This window comes from Taudactylus pleione, unplaced genomic scaffold (assembly GCF_031769625.1).
Source record: "Taudactylus pleione unplaced genomic scaffold, aTauple2 ptg000054l, whole genome shotgun sequence".
Classification (NCBI taxonomy): Eukaryota; Metazoa; Chordata; class Amphibia; order Anura; family Myobatrachidae; genus Taudactylus; species Taudactylus pleione.
Window position 1 is genome coordinate 4,440,603 of NW_028284456.1, and position 14,785 is coordinate 4,455,387.

The following is a 14,785-nucleotide window of genomic DNA, read 5'->3' on the forward strand; positions in this document are numbered from 1 at the left end:
TGTGGGGTAAGCCAAGCTGCCTTTTTTTTCTGTGGAGAGCAATGTGTTGTTTTTTTTCTGTGGGGGCCAATGTGGAGCCAGCTAATGTGATTGATTTATTCCTCTGGGGCCAATGTAGTGTGTTTTGTTCCTGCGGGGGCCAGTGTAGTGTGATTTGTTCCTGCGGGGGCTAATAGGGGGTGTTTTTTCATAAGTCGCGCACGTCGCAACGCCGGATGGTGTGCCTTGGCAATTTTAAAATCTTGTGTAGTGTTTCTCGAGTTGAAAATCACTGATGTAGCCTATAGCACAATATAGTAGCCCCTATAGAAAACTATGGGGGCTGCTATTGGAAATGGGAACCACAGCTGATATCTTCTGCGGAACCCCTGTAATACATTCAAGGGATACTTATATTTTGCAGGACGTTTTTGTGGGATTTCTTGTAAAATGTGATTAATAAATAGGATATGTGGTTTGATTGGAGGCAACTGTCAGTCAGTTGCAATTCCAAGCTATCCATGTGTGATTAAAATTTTATGTATGATTATGGGCTGGGTATGAAATCCCTGTTGTCAAGATATCTCTGGTCAGAATACCGGTAGCGGCATCCTGACAGCCAGGATCCACCATAGAGAACAGAGGTAAGTATTTATCTAACTCCTACCCTAACCCTCCCTCCATGGTGCACGCGGGGATGCAGACTACATCCCATGATTATAGTTACATCTGCTTAGGCCACAGATGCTGCCGATTCACTAATTTAAAATTAAATTTATTGTTGACATTCTTCATTCAGTGTAAACGCCTGTTCTCATCGCAACATCATGTTTCTGCATCGGGTCCGCAGGAATTACCTTGGGGTATGTGGTTGGAGTGATCCAGGCACCAGTTACAAGCTTTAGCTCCCGGGATGCACTGGGTCCTCCTCCATATATACCCCAAGTGGTTCTTATCTGCCGTCAAATTCTATGCTTCTATGTTACCCCGCCCCTGGCCACAGGCACTCAGTTTTTTGTTTGGTGCAAAGGAGTGCACTTTGAACAGTGGACTGCCTCGGCAGTCCCAAGCAAGTTTTGGTTTTTTTTGCCAATGAGTAAGCAGCACTAGGCGTTCGGATGGACGCCCGTGCTTCTACTCTGTCTACCCCCGCCGCGCCACAACACCAGTGAGGGAACTGGTGATTTTGGCGGGCATCAGCAGAGTGAGCGCTGAGCCCAGGACTGCAGCCGGAGACATTAGGGATGCAAGTAAAGTGGTTACCTGCTAACCGCTGATGGCAGTGAACAAAGTGGCAGTCCATACCTCCGGCAGTGAAGACCTGCCGGAGGACGCTGTTGTTAGGAACCAGGGTAGACTGCTTCCTCTACTAGACCACCGGGGCATGAAATTGGCAGCCGGTGATGATAATGGTGGCGGCCATGTATAAGTCAATGTGCCCGGTGGATCCATACAGCCTAGGGGAGGTAGACTCTCCCCAGCGGCCCCTCCATCAACCCAGATGCTGGTCCAGAGATGAGGTTGCTCCTCCCTGTAAATGAGATGGCCAGAGACCACTGTGTATGTATGTATGTGTGTGTGTGTGTGTGTGTGTGTGTGTGTATGTATGTATATATATATATATATATATATATATATATATATATATACACACACACACACACAATATAATTTGTTTTTGCATTGTATGTGACTTGTGTAAGTCTGCTTTGTGTTTTACTGCCTTTTCTTACTCCTGAATAACTGTCAGTTATAACTATCACTGCTTTCTCTCCTCATATCCTTTTGCTACAGGTGTGTGGGTTACTTTGGGGGTGAACACTATCACATTGTATTATATTACTTTGAATATCATTGTGTGTATTGTTATGTCCAAAGAAAATGAATGCCCCTGTGCTGGTTTGTATGGCCTGTCAGGTGGGTTTGTCCCCTCAGGATTTCATACAGAATGGATTATGTGGTCACTGTTACAAAGAGTCACCACATCAGTCAAGTCTACCAGCTCCTGGGCAATAATCCCCTTGGGCTTCTTTTTCCCAGATCATGGCGCTGGTTGTAAACCGGTTATTTGCTCCTATGCCGGCCCCTACTATGGGGTAATCTCAACAGCTACAACCTACTATGTTTATGCCTCCAATGCATCCGTCCTGGATGGATGTTTATGCTCCCTCAAGTCAGAGTATGGCTCCGTCTCCTGCTGCATTTCAGCAAACGCTGCAAGCAGCCAGGCCAGTACAGCCTAAAACTAAAAGGCGGTAGGCTTCCCCCTATCACTCCGTCCAGCCTGCAGACTCTGATGCATCTTTGGATGAGTGTGAGGATATACAGGGCTCCTCTCAAGAGTCTCTCTCAGGAGAGGAGCAGATGTTTCCTCCTTGATTAGGGCAGTCATAGCTGTTTTAAACATGGGTAGTAAAGAGCCGGAGCTTAAGAAGGCTCAGATGTTCAAACGCCGCAAGGTTGTTAAGGCTGAGTTTCCTAAATCTGAGCATCTCTCTGAACTTATGGGGGAAGAATGGAGTTCTCTGGATAGACAATTCCATGTTACAAAAAAGGTTACAGCTCTATACCCCCTTCCACCGGACAAATGCGCTAGGTGGGAAGTTCCGCCGATGGTAGATGCTCATGTGACACATCTGGTCAGGAACGCCACATTGCTCATACCATCTGCATCCTCCCTTAAGGATTCCACAGATAGAAGAATTGTAGCCTGTCACAAGGCGGTCTTTTTTCTGTCAGGGGCTGTTACCCGCCCGGCTATGGTCACGGCCTGGGTAACTAAGGCTATTGAAGAATGAGCACTGGAAAATACTCTTCCAGAGGATTCCAGAGAACAGCTGACAATTATCTCCTATATCAAGGAGGCCTGGGAGAGGCAGCATTAGGCGCCGGTGTTCTGACGGGATGTAGTCAGGAAGCCAACGGTCTAAATGCCGACTGTCTAATCCCGGCAAGGTACTAATCCCGACGCCTGTCATTAGACCTGCGCCAGGAGCCCAACGCCCGGCATACAGAACGAAGGTAAGCCGGGCGAGGACAGCCACGGGGGGTGGATTAGGTTTTAGGGCTCTTGGGGGGGCACTTGGGGTTAGGCACCCCCCCTGGGAGCCTTAGGTTTAGGCTGTGGGGAAGGGGGGTTAGGTTTAGGCACTAGGGGGGGAGGTTAGGCACCCCTAAGGGAAGGTTAGTGAGGGGAATTAGGTTAGCGCTAGCCATCGGGATCTTCACCACTGCCGGGCTTCTGCTGTCGGGATTTGAACCATGCGGCCGGTGGTAATACCAACTACACCTATTCTGACTTCTAAGGCGTCAGCTTCCTCAGTTGTTGCTCGCAGAGCCCTATGGTTAAGGGACTGGAAAGCAGATGCAGGGTCCAAGAAGGCTCTGGAATCCCTGCCGTTTATGGGAGGCATCCTGTTTAGCACAGAATTGGATAAAATTGTAGCTATGCTGGCAGCCTCCAAAGTGGCTGGTCTGCCTTCAACATTTACCCCTAGACCTAGGCAGTCATCCTTTCGGCCTCAAGGAAAAGCGAAAGGTCGGTCTACCTCTAGAACCAGTTCTCGTAAGAGACTGCAAACTACAGAGACAATGGGCAAACATATGTCTGGCTTCCAAGTCAGATGATAAGCCCACGGCCTAATGGGTCTGGAAAGTTTTGGCCCTCCAGCAGGCCATTCGTTCCCTGCTGGATTCAGGGGTAATAATCCGGGTTCCGGTGGGTCAACAAAGAAGGAGTTATTATTCCAACCTATTTTTGATCCAAAAATCCAATGGGTTATTATTCTGAATCTGAAAGGTCTCAACACATTTATCCGGTTGCCCAAGATCCGTATGGAAACCCTTCAGTCAATTGTTTTGGCAATGGAACCGGGGGATTTATGGTGTCCTTTTACGTTCAGGACGCATATCTGCATGTGCTAATTACACCTTCCAACCAAAGGTGTTTGCGGTTCTGCACAAACATTTTCAATTTCATTCGCTGCATTTTGGTTTGTCAACAGCCACGGGTGTTTACCAAGATAATGGCAGTTATGACTGTCTACATCCGACTTCAGGGAGTCAGGATACTGCCATACTTGGACAATCTCCTGATAATGGCACAATCTCCACAGGTATTGCAGCATCCCTTCAGACTGACGATTGCCTGTCTACTCAGACACGGCTGGATCATAAATTGGAAAAAGTAATCACTTTTTCCAGTGCAACAGATGGTGCATTTAGGTGCATGTCTGGATTTCTGGCACAAAGGATATTTCTACCAGAAGACAAGATTGTGGCCCTTCAATTGCGGATTCGCAGATTTCTCCGCAGTCAGTCAGTCAGTATCCGTCCACTCAGTGATCGTGGTTCTGGGGTCCATGGTGTCCACTTTCGACATGGTGGAATATGTCCAGTTCCACTCCAGACCGCTGCAACAGTTGATCCCCTCCCAGTAGAATTGGGAGTACCAGTTAATAAGGTCACAGACGATTCGTCTTTCTCCAGAGGTTCGGCTGTCCCTCTAATGGTGGTTGCAGACGTTTTGTCTGAACAGGGGTTGCCTCTTCTGGATTCCACTACCGATGACAGCCTCCGCGGATGGGGCACAGTGACAAGTCGGTACACATTCAGGGAAGATGGCCGACCAAGGAGGGTCTTCTGTCCATAAACATCCTGGAAATGCATACAGTATTCAGAGCACTCATCCAGACACAGGATAAACTGAAGGGCAGGACTGTCCAAGTACAGTCCGACAACGCCACCGCAGTAGCCTACCTCAACCATCAGGGAGGCACGCGAAGTCAGGCTGCCACGGCGGAAGTGACAAACATTGTGGTCTGGGCAGAATATCATCTTCCAGCAATCTTGGCAGTATTCATACCGGGAGTCCTCAACTGGCAAGCGGACTTCTTAAGTCGGCAGGATGTACAGTACACGCCGGGAAGTGGGCTCTTCATCCAGATGTATTTCAGAGCCTAGTGGACAGATGGGGACTACCAGAGGTAGACCTCATTGCCTCAGACCACAACCACAGGGTCCCCAGGTACGGGTCCAGAACCAGGGATCCCTCAGCCAATTTTGTGGACGCCCTAACAATGAAGTGGAACTTAAAGCTAGTGTATCTCTTTCCCCGTTCTCCCTCCTCCCAAGGGTCATCAGGAAATTCAAGCAAGAGGGTGGAACAGTAATATTGATGGCCCCTGCTTGGCCAAGACGCCATTGGTTCACCGACCTTCAGAGTCTCTCCATAGACACTCCATGGCCTCTTCCTCTAAGGCCGGACCTGTTTACACAGGGTCCTTGCCTGCACCCGGACCTTCCCTGTCTGTCTTTGACGGCGTGGATCTTGAATCTTCCATTTTAAGTGCAGAGGGTTTTACTAATTCTGTAATTCAGACGATGCTTAGAGCACGGAAACCTTCCTCTGCCCGCATCCATTACAAGATTTGCCAATTATATTTTCAATGGTGTAAGCATAAAAAATATGATCCTGAAGTTTTTAGGGTCTCTCGAGTGCTTGCTTTTCTTTAGGCTGGGTTAGACCGGGGTCTCCGCTTGGCCACCCTGAGTGTTCAGGCATCTGCACTCTCAGTTTGGTTTCAGTGAAGGATCGCCCTGCTGCCTGATGTTTGGACTTTTTTTTTCCTGGTGTTCTGAGGGTTCAGCCTCCCTTTGTCTCGGTAGCTTCGTGGGATATTTCTTTTCTTCTCAGGGCTCTACAGGCTCCCCCATTTACACCCCTGAAATTGGTAGACCATAAGTGTGTGGCAGCAAGTTTTTCTTCTTGCACTCTCCTCTGCTTGCAGGGCCTCTGATTTGGCAGCCGTTTCTTGTCGCTCTTCCCTTTTGATTTTTCATCAGGTTAGTGCAGTTTTTCGTACCAGAGCTGTTTACCTTCCTAAGGTAGTTTCCCGCTTTCATGTAAATTAAGAAATTTTGGTTTCAGCCTCCCGGTCTTCAGGCCTCTTTATAGGTGAAGCTTCTCTGGATGTTGTACGCACCCTACATATCTATGTGGATCGCACCAATGCCATTAGGAAATCGGATTCTCTTTTTGTGTTGTATGGCTATAATAAGCGAGGCTGGCCAGCAAACAAACAGACGCTGGCTAGGTGGCTTCGTATGACAATTTCTCAAGCTTGCACACAACTGATCTCTTTGTTCCAAACACAGTGACAGCACATTCTACTCGATCTGTGGGACCATCATGGGCATTTCGTCGTGGTGCCTCTGCTGCACAATTGTGCAAGGCAGCCACATGGTCTTCCATCCACGCTTTTCACAAATTTTACGCATTTGATGCATTTGCCTCTCAGGATGTTTTCTTTGGGCGCCAGATTCTCCTTTCTACTAAACAGGAGCATCCCCCACCCTTAAAGGTACTGTTTTGGGACATCCCCAAGTTAATTCCTATGAACCCCGAAGAAGAAAATAAGAGTTATGGTATAACATACCTTTGTTAACTCTTTTTCTTCTAGGTCCACAGGGCACCCACCCTAACTCACCTGGTGTTATTGGGTAATCTTTTACTTTTGTATTTCAGTGATTCCCTATTCTTAGAGAGAGAGTTTCTGTGGTACAATTGTCCTTCCTTCTCCTCTTGCCTTCTCCTGCCTTGGACTTGGTAACAAAGTGAGTGCCTTTAGCCAGGGGTGGGGTAATGTAACTTGTAACTGTTTGGTGCCTGGATCACTCTAACCACATACCCAGACATAATTCCTGTGGACCCTATGGATCTCGAAGAAAAAGAGTTAACAAACGTATGTTCTACCATAACTCTTTTATTTACAGTATTCAGCAGCAAACTAGGTCAATAGCAATGGTTTCGCAAGTTAAACTCCATGGAATACACTGACAGGGAAATCAAAGAAGCAAAGACTGTTTGAAGTGTGCCACATCTGTATCTTAGTATGTTTAGATCCCAGAACATATCTATATGAGTTGTATATACATTTCCTCTTGTAGGCACGAGAAGAAGAAATGGGCACAAAAGTGACTGAACTGCAGGAGCAGCTGGAGAAATTGCAGGAAGAGCTGTCAAAGAGACAGGAGGAGGCAGCTCAGGATGTAGAGGTGAGCATCCAGGTTAATGCAGTGGACAAGTAGTCTGCAGCTTGTAATCGGGTTGGGTACGGGATGCCGGCGCTCGGGATCCCGGCGGTCAGAATCCTGAAGCCGGCATGCCGACTTGGTTAGGATATTGACAACTGTCGGTAAGTATCCCCTCCCCACACCCTAAACATAACCCTCCCCCTCTAGTGTATAAACATAACCCCCGACCCCCCTAGTGCCTAACCCTCCCCCTAGCCCCACTACTTACAGTCGGGATGCCGGCATCGGGATTCTGACTGGTGTCAGGATTCTGGCACCGGCATTCTGAGCGCCGGCATCCCGACAGTAGGGATTTCAACTGATTCCTCTTGTAAACTACTACAACTGTAACTAAGCCGAAGAGACTAAACTATGCCAGGGATAATCAAAAGATGAGAAAACCAAGCTATATGTAAAGACTGCATACTGGAATAAGAGCCAAATATGATCTAGTAATAATGGGAACAAGCAATAAGCAGGTCTAATGATAAAGATAAGCACAATTTAATACTCATAAAGAAAAAACACATAAAGAATATTAAATTGTGCTTCTCTTTATCATTAGCGCTGCTTGTACCCATTGTTCTATAGCAGGCTGACTACCTCCCCTTCAGCAGCTGCTTGGAAAATTGACACATGACAGTGCCCTGTACACTATATTTTTTATAGGTACCTCTCCCATGATCTAGTAATGCAAACCTGGTTTAAAATCATCTAAAAGAGCATTTTTCATTTTTTAATGCAAATGTAAATGACTGTATGTACCTGTTTGGGTGATTATAAAGTTGATCATTTTTCAGCACGTATATTCTAGCAATGATTCTTTAAAACAATAATTATAAATTGTGTTTGTTTATTTTAGGAGTCACATGATGGGGAACTGCAGGTAATACCAGGTTATCTAGTCGGCTTGTCTGCTAATAATATGTTATTTCGCAGATAATTCATCAAGGGCATACCAAGCCAGATTGCTGTATCCAAGCATAGCATGCTTTCTGTATTATCATGTGTGTTATATCAATGTAATATTTGCTTAAGACCTTTTGTATTATTGTACTATTCCTTTTTAATAATGTTATTATTGGCTGTGTGTGTCCTTGTGTATGCATGCGCAGGGTATGTATCTGATAGGAGCTTCATATTCCCTTCCTTTATCAGAGCTATAAGTGCCAATGGCCAGGGACATGTCCTGTAAGGAAATATTTTACCATGCTCCATCCCCTGCCGGCTATTGAGATCCCAAACCACTAATGGTCAGAGAGGTTATTTTGGGGAATAGAGGGACAAGTACTGATCCCTCATTCTTACCATCTATTAATGTATTGTCTTACATTTGTTTTGTTTTACAGTAGTATTGTACAGTTTATCTGCACAAATCTACAGTGCCTTGAAGATTAAATTGATCGCAAAATGGTTATGATACAAATGTAGATTAGTTTGGTGTACAGTAGTTTGGTTTATCACTAAGGAATATGTAAGAATATAATATATAATGTAATAAAGTGTTTTAAAAAGTGTTTACATATGAAATTATGTAGATAACTGAATTTGCTTTTTGATTTCTCTTAAAATGTTTCTATTCTAAACACCAGACCAATGTGAAAATCATTGTCTTTCATTAGGAAGCAACGTATCTCAATGGTATAGCGCATTGCTTTGCTTTATCTATCTATCTATTTAGCTATCTAAATCTATGGATTATATGCCTAATGCACTGCCATGTATTTATCCAAAATGAGGTTTAAACCACAAATGGTATCAGTAGACCAAACAAATGAGATTCTTTTTTTGCACACTGCCTGACACTTGTGGATTAAACCTCATTTTCAAAGAAGTTATTGCCCACACCTATACTGTAGATTGCTTTTCTTGGTATTTTGGGAAGTATTGTAGTCTGTTGTTTGGTGCACTCCAATTACATTGAGATATTTGTATTTGCTTGAGGAAATGACTAAATAAGAATCTGAAAGAATACGTGTAATACATCTACTTGGCAAATACAAGCTCTTGCTATACTAAAGGTGACGGAAAGGCTTGTTTCTACTTTAAATACCTGTTCAAACCATGTTGCCTGCTCTGTGTACAAGTAATTATGTTTGGTTTGTTTATATGACAACACACTGTAGCTGCAAACACCACTCACTATAGGTTGTGCTTATTATGCATACTGCTGAGTGCTGAATATCTTTACTAATTATTCTATTTCTTATTTAGACACAACTGGCAATGAAAACCACACAATTAAATGACGCTAAATTGAAAGAGCAAGAGCTGAAGGAGAAGGTAATGTGAAATTTAGGTACCTTTCCCCATTAAGGTTTTACTTTATAGTTCCCCACTTTGCATGCACTAAGAATGAAATATGGAAAATACAGTGAGGGACAAACAGCACCAGGTCTCTTGCAACAATAGTGGAAACAGAGTATTCAAATACCCTGTCACCAGCAATGAGTGAGCCGTGCAGAGCGGTGTAGCATAGTGACTTTTTTTTTTTTTTTTTAAATTACGTCTTATTCGCACCGCTGACACGACAAAACACCACTCACCACATAAGTCGTGCTGCGACTTTAACTGTATAGAAATTTGTCTTAAATATGTATAAAGTCACGGACAAAGCACAACGGAGCTAAGGAGTTACAAAATAGCCTTGGCCGCTGCATCGTAGCACTTTGTATACGGACTTATTTGCACACAGGTGTACAAATGTTGCATATCAAATTAATCAGTGCAGTCTCGTTAAGCCGTTTTGTCACATCGCATTGTGACTAAAACATTTTAGGGCGAAAAAGACGGAGCAAAGTCGAGTAGCATGAGACCTGGCACTCCGAGAAGAGCTGTTTGGCGCTACTGCAACAAAAGGATAGGAGGACACATCTGTTTATCTAAAGTAATCAGTGTTCTCCCCAGAAATTTTTTCCAGCCGGGTGGCATCAAAAAATAGCCGGGTGGGGGCCTTCACAATTATGCGCGCCGGGAAAAGGGGTAACTCCCTTACCAATCCAGCCCGACAGGTCTCAGGCTGCTCCCCCACTGGCTCTGTGAAAAGTGCCCATTATGCAGTGCCTCCTGTATTTGTGCTATTTATACAGTGCCCCCTGTAGTTTTCCCCTTTATGCATTGCCCCCTGTAGTTTAGCTTTGCCCTTATGCAGTGCCCCCAGGCTGAAGTAGTGCCCCTATGTAGTGCCTCCAGACTGGCCCCTTATGCAGTACCCCCAGGCTTAAATAGTGTCCCTTATGCAGTGCCCACAGGCTGGCCCTTTATGCAGTACCCCCAGGTTTAAATAGTGTCCCTTGGCAGTGCCCCTTTAAATAGTGTCCCTTGGCAGTGCCCCAGGTTTAAATAGTGTCCCTTATGCAGTGCCCCCAGGCTTAAATAGTGCCGCTTAGGCAGTGCCCTCAGACCCTACCTGGCCCTTGTCCCAGCCCAGAACTTACCTTTACTTGCTGGCCGCTCGTGCTCCCACTCCCGTTGCCTTGCACTGACTGGATCTAACTAGAACCAGCAGGCGCGTGGGGCAGGCTCCTCACGTTGCGGATGACGTCACCCGCACAATGCATCACTGAGAACACTTGCCTCTGAAGCGATCGGAGGCTTCTTTAGCCTCCGGTCACTTCAGAGGCCAGCGTTCCACAGCAGGGGTCAGGGGGTCGGCGGGGGAAAGTGCCGGGCGGCAGGCTATTCCTGCCAGGCGATGCGCCCGCAGGAACCAGCCTGGGGAGAACACTGGTAATAATTGATGAATCGCGGAGGGGGTAATTTCTAAAAAATTACTTTAAGGACTGACTTTGGTGTTTTCACACTAGACAGGTTTTCAGACCTAGGGGTAAATTTACTAAGATAGGAGTTCTATTTAAGAAGTGATGTTGCCAATAGCAACCAATCACAAACCAGGTATTATCTTCTAGATGGTGCTAGATAAATGAGAAGTAGAATATGATTGGTTGCTATGGGCAACATCACTTCTTAATAGAACTGTCATCTTAGTAAATTTACCCCCTAGTGTAAACAATATACATAACAATTAATATTTACTAATCATGCTCAACTTCTCATAACTAGCAGAACTGTAGAGGTCTAATTCCTAGGACCCCAGTAATTCAAAAGATACAGAACTCCTGCCTATAACTGCCTAAGAACACTTCAGTAGCTTTTGCTTTTAGTCTTCTTCAAGCTCACCTGGAGTATCGGCTGTTACAAGTGCCTGAGAAATGTAGTATCCCATAGTACACAGGTTCTGAAACTCGGTCCTCAGGACCCCAAACAGTGCATGTTTTCCAGGTCTCCTCACAGAAACACAAGTGAAATAATTATCTCCACCTGTGGATCTTTTAAAATGTGTCAGTGAGTAATGACTACACCTGTATACCTGCTGCGTGACCTGGAAAACGTGAACTGTGTGGGGTCTTGAGGACAGAGTTTGAGAATTACGGCCATAGTACATTCTGCTTGGAGGTAGTAAGTTCTACTTTTTAAACACTTTTGAAATGTAAAATGATAAAAAAAATGTGTGTTGAATATTAGCCATAAAAAAAAAATATCTACTGCACATTTACTGTATTTTACACCTTAATAATAATTTCTTGAACTTGCAAGAAAAGGGAAATATTTTGGACAAAAGAAATGCCTGGGTCAAGATCATCTCATTATTACGATAGTTGCAGTGTTTAGTGTTTTTTACTTTTTGGTCACATTTTAATTCCACATTTTTGTGGTTTGTTCATGTACAGATGAACATCTTGGAAGACCAGTTGAAAAATTATTCCCGAGGTGTGTTTGTCACTCCACTTGGAACTCCATATAAAGGTGAGACCCACCATTTCTCTCTTGTGCTTACTGAAGTGTAATGGAATAAGCAGTATTATTGCTCATCCTAAAGCACATTGCACTGTACAAAAGAAAAAAAGATGTAAACCTTAGTAGTAAGTTTATATTCACCTTCTATTTTCTGTTTGATCTCACTTGGATCTATTCACATATTCGCCAGTGGTCAACATGTCGACATCCTCAGAATGTTGACGTTTAAAATGTCACTATTCTCAGAATGCAGACTGTTAGGGTTAGCCGGGAGGGTTAGAGTTAGGTTGCAAGGGGAGGTTATTGTTAAATTGATGGGATTAGGAAATAGGGGGAAGGGGTTGGGGCTAGGGTTAAAATATTCAAATAAACAGTGGTTTGAGCCAGAAGTAACAGTCACATGACTGCCAGGATCCAGAAGCCATGCTGTCGCCAGTGCTGCCATCAGGACCAGGTAAGTGACTACTGGGCCACCATGGTGGTTAGGTCGACAATCTATCTTGTTGACATGTCATCTGTGTAGACGGTTGAAATGCAGCATTTAGCATGTCAACATTCATCATATGACTGTCGACATACCACATCACACTCAATCTTACTTGACTCGGAGCCTTTACATTATTTCGATATAGTAGGCTAAAATGTGAATAATTTTACAAAAGAATTTCTAACTATGAACCAAATTCTGAACGTGAACAGTAAAATGAAGTTACAGGTGGCTGACTGATGATATAATATCTACAATTTTAGCAGCTGTTAAAAGCATTAATTTTTGTCTTGCGCACTAAAATTCGCAGGGTATTCTGGATGTATTACTAGTCCATAAGAATTCAGCTGAACTTGAATCCTGTTAAAATCCTAAAGTTTTAGAATAATCACCAAATACATAAACAAACAAACATTGCCAGAGTGAGTTGTATAGATATAACTAGTAATACGAGTATCTCTGATAATGCAATTTTATACAATTATATGTTGCAGTTGACTTGTGACCTTGACATCACCCATGTAATAAATGAAGTTCTCCTTTTATAGATGTCAATCATCGGTACACTGATGTTTCTGTTTTCGGGGAGCCTACTGAATTTGAGTATTTGAGAAAAGTAATGTTTGAGTACATGATGGGACGGGAAACTAAGGTAAGGAGCTGTATATTACTGGGTTAGCCTGTACTCCGTTCATGAGACAAAGGTTTACAATTTAAATATCAATGTTTCATATTAAAAACAAATTCCAAAGGCTATACGAAGTGTGGCTATTACTTGTAAAAAATAATCCATACTACATGAGTTAAAGGGGTTGGGGGAACGTTGACCTTTGACTATCCCAAAACAGTCTTGTAAGTTTGGTCCCTCTTGCACAGATAGTTTGCTGTCACAAAGCGTTCAAAGAAGTTGTGTTTTTCTCGTGCGTTGTAAAAATGCTTAGTTCAAAAGTATAGCTACACGTTAACGTGAAATATTTAGTTAAATTGAACAAAACACCCACCAAATCTTTCCCTACGCTAACCGAGGTTTATGGGGCAGATTGTATGTTACGTGCACATGTGTTTGAGTGGCACAAAAGATTTAGTGATGGTTGTGAGGATGTTGAAGATGATGAACTTCCCGGAAGGCTTTGCACATCACAAAAACAAATTAAAATGTGGAACAATTTGAGAAAATTGCAGTGTGTGGATGCAGAAGGGGGGGAGTACATATAAGGGGAATGGAATTAGAAAAACATAAATTATAGCATCAGTCTCGTTATTTAATAGCCACACCAAGCATTGATGGCAAATGTGGCTGTATATTAGTTTTTGCTGGGTTTAAGGGTAAACAATAATTCAACTTTTAAAAATGAACTACCCTACCCCCAAACTGGTGTTCTGGAGGGTTGGGTACGGGATGATGGCGCTCAGAATCCCGGTGATCAGATTTCCGATGTCGTCATCCTGACAGGGTTAAGATACTGACAGCAGTCTGTAAAGTATCTGAACCCTTCCCCTAACCCTACCTCCTGGCACCCTAAACCTATACTTAAGCCAACCACCAGCCCTCCCCCTATCCCCACTACTTACCGTCGGAATGCTGGTATCTGGATTGTGACTGGTGTCAGGATTCCTGCGCCGGCATTCTGAGCACCGGCATTCCCGTTCTGGAGATACCTCACTTGTGGAATCCTTACTCTACAGGGGAGAACTCATGAGAAGTGGCCTTTAACAAAAAAAAGATTTGTGCATGAATGTAACATGAGCTACAATAGTTACTGGCCAAATACAAGAAGGCCGCTTCAAAGGTAAAAACAGCCATATAGACCATTATAATGAGAGCTAATCATTGAAATCATAGAGGGTAAAAATCACAGATTAGTTAAAGATGGTTTTATACAAAGGGAATTAAATGTTATTGCATTTTAAAGGAATCCTGATCCCTCTTGTGTCACCCATTTTTTTCATTAATCAGACTATGGCAAAAGTAATTACTACAGTGCTGAGATTTCCAGCTGACCAAGCTCAGAAGATCTTGGAGAAAGAAGATGCTCGACCTGTGGTAAGGTTCATTCTGTCTTTTCCTAATTAATGGAATCAGAGGATAGTTTTGTATTATAATGGCCTTCAATGTTCTATAGTACTTAAAGGCTTTGATAAGTGAACTATGACAGAATTGCAGTCATGGCATGTCACTAGCATCTTCAGGTATCTGTTGTTTGTCCTTAGCATATGTGACCATGGAGGAATTTGTTCCAGCTCAGAAAAACATGACATAAAAGTAACCTTGAACTTGTTAAAATCAGACAGTTATGTTTTTCTGTGAATTGATGTGAGATATACCATCTTACACATTCACACATACTTGTAACTTGTGTAGATTTAGTTACTAGGAAGAATAGATGTTCTGAAGTTTCATGCTAAAACCTCTACACATTATATAGGGAGATGCTGTGTAGGGCTCAG

The 14,785-nt window shown here is 43.7% G+C and overlaps 1 protein-coding gene across 3 annotated transcripts in view; it reads left to right on the forward strand.

Moving 5' to 3' along the window:
- GOLGA4 (golgin A4) overlaps positions 1-14,785 on the forward strand; it is a 139,055-nt gene that overhangs the window by 112,236 nt on the left and 12,034 nt on the right. For all 3 annotated transcript variants that reach the window (XM_088464245.1, XM_088464254.1, XM_088464262.1), the window contains 6 exons: positions 6,928-7,035; positions 7,916-7,939; positions 9,268-9,336; positions 11,784-11,859; positions 12,886-12,989; positions 14,295-14,381. In XM_088464245.1, coding sequence (XP_088320371.1) covers positions 6,928-7,035; positions 7,916-7,939; positions 9,268-9,336; positions 11,784-11,859; positions 12,886-12,989; positions 14,295-14,381 — 468 coding nt within the window. The remainder of the gene's footprint in view (positions 1-6,927; positions 7,036-7,915; positions 7,940-9,267; positions 9,337-11,783; positions 11,860-12,885; positions 12,990-14,294; positions 14,382-14,785) is intronic.